This window comes from Adiantum capillus-veneris, chromosome 25 (assembly GCF_014529385.1).
Source record: "Adiantum capillus-veneris isolate H3 chromosome 25, ASM1452938v2, whole genome shotgun sequence".
NCBI classification, from domain to species: domain Eukaryota; kingdom Viridiplantae; phylum Streptophyta; class Polypodiopsida; order Polypodiales; family Pteridaceae; genus Adiantum; species Adiantum capillus-veneris.
The window spans coordinates 38,322,101-38,327,672 of record NC_140955.1 but is presented as its reverse complement, the minus strand read 5'-3'; the positions used below and the strand labels follow the sequence as shown (position 1 = coordinate 38,327,672).

The 5,572-nt window shown below is 43.1% G+C and overlaps 1 protein-coding gene across 7 annotated transcripts; it reads left to right on the top strand.

Annotated features, from left to right (window-relative positions):
- Positions 1 to 2,708: 2,708 nt before the first annotated feature.
- On the top strand, positions 2,709 to 5,326 carry LOC147424737 (uncharacterized). 7 transcript variants are annotated; one of them, XR_015186469.1, is made up of 6 exons: positions 2,709 to 2,913; positions 3,211 to 4,134; positions 4,231 to 4,308; positions 4,398 to 4,531; positions 4,823 to 4,878; positions 4,979 to 5,118. XR_015186469.1 is itself a non-coding variant. In XM_086500491.1 (5 exons), the coding sequence occupies exons 2-5, from the start codon at positions 4,296 to 4,298 to the stop codon at positions 5,132 to 5,134; spliced, it is 363 nt and encodes a 120-aa protein (XP_086356617.1). In that variant the 5' UTR covers positions 3,995 to 4,134; positions 4,231 to 4,295; the 3' UTR covers positions 5,135 to 5,326. The 7 variants fall into 7 exon arrangements, 2 of the variants coding, with proteins under 2 accessions (XP_086356616.1, XP_086356617.1); XR_015186472.1 differs by lacking the exon at positions 4,979 to 5,118 and adding an exon at positions 3,163 to 3,206 and having other exon boundaries at positions 3,296 to 4,134; positions 4,819 to 4,878; XR_015186471.1 differs by lacking the exon at positions 4,979 to 5,118 and having other exon boundaries at positions 3,296 to 4,134; positions 4,819 to 4,878.
- Positions 5,327 to 5,572: the final 246 nt, after the last annotated feature.

The following is a 5,572-nucleotide window of genomic DNA, read 5'->3' as shown; positions in this document are numbered from 1 at the left end:
GTTTCCCTTCAAAAATTTGAGAGCATGCCGTATTAACTATACATACTTTTCTTACCTTCTTCAATAATCTACACCGCCAATTTGACAAATGACTTTCATAAATGACGCAACACTAGAAAATTTTAAAGATTCAATGGAGATTAAATATTTGAATAATATTAAAGGTGATATTATTGCAAGTTAATATCTAACTACTTTAAAATTATATTAAGATTTCATTAAAATTAAATGCAAGTGTTGGGTAAAGGGCAATGATATGTAGGCCGTAGGACATTGTTAATCGTCCACTCATTACTAACCTCAATGATTATTATATTCTCATATCTCTACACAAGTGAATAAGGAGCATACACTGGGCTACAATGATTGCAAGAGTGGAGGCGTGCTCTGCAATCTTTGTGTGTCGCTCTCCTCTCTCGCTCTCTCAATCTCCATGCATGCACCACAAGTGCAAAAAGTGGTATCAGAGCTAGAGTTTTGGCTAATGCACTCACAGATCTGGAAAAATTTGAGACCTTTGCAAGAATGTAATGGGAGCTTCAAAGTTCAACTCAAAGAGATTTTATCAGCAGCGAGATGTATGCTCTTATGGAAGCTCAATATAGAATGTGGCAGAGAATGTGTAGCTACACGTGAGCTAAAAATTGAGAGTGCACAACAACATTAATATGCGGATCAAAAAATCTTCTTTGGAAAGTATAGATATGAAGAATTCTGCTTTAGGATTGAGTTAGAATAAGTTAGGAAACATGGGTTGGAGATTGTGAAACTATGGCTTTGCTCTTCCATTGCCATTGAGCACCTCATTAGATCCATGCATATGTGTGTGTGTGTGTGTGTGTGAGAGAGAGAGAGAGAGAGAGAGAGAGAGAGAGAGAGAGAGAGAGAGAGAGAGAGAGAGAGAGAGAGCGTGGTTAGAGTGTTTAGGCTAGAGATATGCTAGATTAGTGCACCGTTATAAGGCTCCTCAATAACGAAGGGTTTGTTGTGATGACTTGGCTGTGTGTCGCAATCCCCAATGTAAAACGTTATATCTTGCCTATTTTCCAATGTATAAACCCATGCAAAATGGCCACAAACATTGTCAAGTCTAAATTTCTCTCTCTCTCTCTCTCTCTCTCTCTCAATTGTGTGATGCTTTTTGGCCCGTTCATAAAACTTTTAGAGAGGAAGATGGCCTTTCAACAATAGAGGCCCTCCCATAGGTGCTATTGCTTAAGCAACCTAAATTTGAAGCAACCTAGAATACGAGCATGCACATTCATCTAAGACCATCGAAGCATTCTCTAGATAGTCCTTTGGAGGAGGAAGGCCTCACCACTATCTAGCATGGGATCTTGAATGAAGTATAAGCAGCGGAATCTATGGAGTTGAAGTGAAGGACATTTCCCACGAAACTCAAATGCCGTTCAATTTTTTCTTTTTCCTTGTTTACTTTTTTTGTCCATGTTTTTTTTTTGTTGTTTACTTTTGCCCCTGTCCGAGTTCACTTTATTAGCCAGTGGTTACGCCTTGGGAACAAGCAACCCCACACGGGCGCGTGGTTAGGGCATTGGGCTGCCAAACAAGAGGTCTTGAGTTTGAGTTGGCGAGGGGGAGCGTCACGGGTCAATGCTTTGACTTTTTCTCTGTCGTTCGTCCTCCTCGAGATTCTCGCAATAAGTCTGCCGTCGTTGATCCCACTGCCTTCGTCTAGGAGGGCTTCAACATTTTTTAAATTTATATGGCTCCTCGGAAGTGTTGCTATCGAGCCTTTTTTTTCGGGGGGGGGGGGGGGGGGGGGGGGGGGGGGGGGGTCATCAATACTTAACAAGGGTCCCTCACAAGGGGATTTAAGAACGAGACAAGGGCTTAACTCCCACCGGGTGAACTAGGAGTAAACAAGGTAAATTAGGGAGTGAACTGGGGTGTAAACTAAGGTAATGTACATGAGCTGGACATACAACATGCAAATAGCGTGGTGGTAAGGCTTTCACGTGGGAACCATGACGTCCTGAGTTCAACTATGTGTGATGGGAGGGCTGTGAATCGGGGGTTAAACTAGAGGCACCATTTTTGCCTTGTTTGAAGAAAAATTGCCCTCTTGAAAATTGGACGATCAAGATATGGGATCGCTCTTGATATCACCAATGATATGGGGCTGCCGATCACCTCTAAGACACCTTGTGGTAGATAGTGACGTGGATGGGGGACTGGGGTTTAGGTTGGTTCATGTGAGGCGACGAAAACCACTAGCAAGGGCTACCAACCCCCCTGGGCGGCCTCGAAGCTTAAGCCTTCCAACCTGCTTTTGAGCACAAAAGGTAGAGAAGGAACACTCCGCCTGGCCCATGATGCTCACAACAATGACCTACTTTCTGCTTCGATGAGAAACAAATCAAATGCTTTGTTTCAATTGTATGTTGTCGTCCCTTGTGAACTGTGGTAAATCAAATGCTTCGTTTCAATTGCATGTTGTCGTCCCTTGTGAGTTGTGGTAGCGGAGGCACACATATAGAGAAGGATTGCTCCGAGCCCAACCCTCGCCTAAACCCTGGTTTTAGATCTCTATCTAGGCTATGATACATATGTGTCGTGCAAAGAGGCTCATTAGGGTTGTTGGGGAATTTGTGCGTTGTTGTATGTGTGTTCAATGGGTACTTTTACACGTGATAGTGAGTGGACCAAGCTAAGGTGTAGCAACAGCAAAGAGGAAAATCGAGCAAAATGATTTAAGTCGTTACATAATTGAGAGGAGGAGGCGGACATTTGAGTGAAGAGAGCGCCCTCCTTCGAACAAGCACCCACCCACATTTACATACAGGCAGCGTCTTCTTACTATCACCTCCCCCCTCCTCATATTCTTCCTACATCGCCGTCTGCAACTTGGGTCAAGGCTCGCTTTCTGTTCGTATGGGCCCTTATCTTCTCCAGGTCAGTCTCTTCCCCTTCCTCCTTACTTCTCCTGTGCGTTGAATTGGCACAATTTTCTCGGCTCTGTGGATGCAGGCTTTGAAATGTTTATGCCCCCATCTGCATGTCTGTGTTTTGCTAAACCATTTTAGCGGAAAAAACTGATTTTGTTTGTCTGTAGCTGAAGTCTCTGCCTTTTCACGTATGCCATAGATTTGAGTTTTTTTGTTTTTGTTGGTTTGAGGAGTGAGTGTAGAGATGTGTATGCAGATCAATGCTGCGGGGGCTTCCTACTAAATTTTCTTCATGAATATGTAGGCGCAAATACTTGCTGCTCATCCTCTCAAAAGCAGTTCTTTGCTTCAAAGGTAGAATATTAAAGAAGCTCTCATTTCTCTGGCAGTTATTTGGACGCAGAAGCATTTCCCTGTGGTTGGAAGAGATCAAAATCTAGAGAAGAAGAGTAATGCAATGCTCCCTTCGTCTCTCTCACAAACGACAATGAAAGTAACTCCCGCAGAAGAAAGGTTCCCTGCAGAGGAAGCAGTCCTCATGGTTGGTGCAGAAGAGGAGATGTCAGGTAAGCCCCTTGAAATTGGAGATCCATCCCCAGATAGAACAATGGGAAAGACCTCCTCTTTAACAGAGGGACCTACTGTGCTTCATTGGGGGCATAGGAAGCGTCCAAGATGCAACAGGGTGGATAACCCCAAGCATAGCACTATCACGGATGAACCTGCTGTTTTAGTGAGGAAGACTGTGAGAGTAAAGGCTGAGAAGGTTGTGGCCACAGAGATGATTAAGGTCAAGAATGGTATGCGGGAACGCCCTCGGCTACCACATCCCGAGGTTGAAGTGCATACACATGCCCATGAAAGAAGGAAGAGGGCAAAAATCCTCAGGGGAGGAGCCCTTGACCCGGTTAAAGCAAAGATGGGAACCGTTTCAAAAGAAGTCAAGGGTGCTGTCCCCTCACATAATGCCCAAAGGAACAACTCGCATCTTTCTTATGTAAGCAAAACCCGAACATCACCTGATCACAACATGAGCTTACCCTGCAGAAGTGTTATTCCAATGAGTGGAAGCATTGAAATAACTGCAGCAAATATTGAGCTTGACTGGCCCAAGTTCCTTATCTCCCTATCTCGGAAAGAGAAAGAAGATGACTTTTTCATGATCAAGGGCACTAAACTCCCTCAGAGACCAAAACGCCGACCTAAAGTTGTTGAAAGAGCTCTGCACGTAAGTGTCCTTTTTTCTTGGACAATGTTTTGTAACTGGTGGCTAGGTTTTTGGTTTTGAAGGATCCTGACTTGTGGTAACTGCTTGGTCCTACAGTTCTGTACTCCAGGAAGTTGGCTGACCGATTTGTCACGCGGCAGGTATGATGTCCAGGAGAAGAAATGTGTGAAGAAGGTACTGTATTGATACTGCGTCTCTTGGAAATCGTATAACACACGTCTTTCAGTGATGGCAAATGCATGATTTCACTTGCTTACCTGCAGAAACCACGAGGTTTGAAGGCAATGGAGAGCATGGACAGCGATTCAGAGTAGTAACTGTCATTGTGCATTCTTTGTATGCTAGTCTTCAGAATGTCAATGGTGGCGGATCCAGTTTGCGGACACGCATTGTAAATGTGAGTTTGGGTATAAACCCTTCAGATCTCTGTAAATTGCAGAAGCAATCTACAAAACTGGCTCATTGTTTTCAACTTTTGCAGAGTTTGCCTTTTCGCAAGTCGTGTTGTTTTCTCAAGTGTGTATTTGCCTACCAACATTTGAAATGTCTTGGATGATCGGTTTTGTGATTGACGACATGTTGATAGTATTTAGTATGTCTGGGTTTTTAATTGGAATTTTGAGATTTATCTTGTCAGTGATTTGTATAATTTGTTTCTAAATAAGGGTTTTGCGTTTGGTTCAGATAGATTTCTTGCTATACCACCCTTTCGAGCTCATTTCCACCAGATCAGCTGTGTGGAAGGTAATGTGCTACCATAGTGAGGGATGGTTATCTGATCCACATGCCTTGCGTGCTGGTTTATTTGGCTTGCTTTTGATGGTTTTGTTGCTTTTGTGCGCAGGGAGAAAAGCTGAAAAGCCCTGTAAGAGGGCTTGCAGCATGGGTTGTTTTGTCATGGTCAGAGATGGGATTTTTCAAGCGAGCAGTTTTTTTGTGTATTGTGATGTCATTTCGAAATGTAATTATTTCACTTTTGCAGCATAGGTTTGTTGTGTGAATGTCATCCCCTTCGGCTATCAGGCTCGCTAAATTTAGAATAAACACAGAACAAGAAAACAAGGGTGTTCTCCTATGTATTAACGTACTCAGTGCTATGTTTTGAACTATTGCAGTTTAGAGACTACTTGTAGAGAACAGGGCTATAAATAAAAACCACAATCAAGAATGTGGTATACCAAGTTGTAACCAAGGAGAACCGTATGCAATCATTTTTATTTATGGGGATAACGTAGTGCTTATGTGTTTGTATAGAGGTGGACATTGGCCATAGAACACCTCCAAGTGTTAAAATCCTTCTAATTACATAATGGGAGAAAAGGGCATAGAGAAATTCAATGGCGAGGGATTCCACATGTGACAAACCAAGGATTCCACATGTGACAAAGCCAAGCTACCGTGACATTTTATGAAAAAATAGTTGTGGTTTGTTGTCAAG

Excerpts from the sequence above, each read along its gene's own strand:
- LOC147424737 (XM_086500490.1), top strand. The coding sequence starts at position 3,364 with ATGCTCCCTTCGTCTCTCTCACAAACGACAATGAAAGTAACTCCCGCA. Across the intron at positions 4,135-4,230 it reads TTGTTGAAAGAGCTCTGCAC|TTCTGTACTCCAGGAAGTTG; the intron begins GTAAGTGTCCTT and ends TTGGTCCTACAG. Across the intron at positions 4,309-4,397 it reads AGAAGAAATGTGTGAAGAAG|AAACCACGAGGTTTGAAGGC; the intron begins GTACTGTATTGA and ends GCTTACCTGCAG.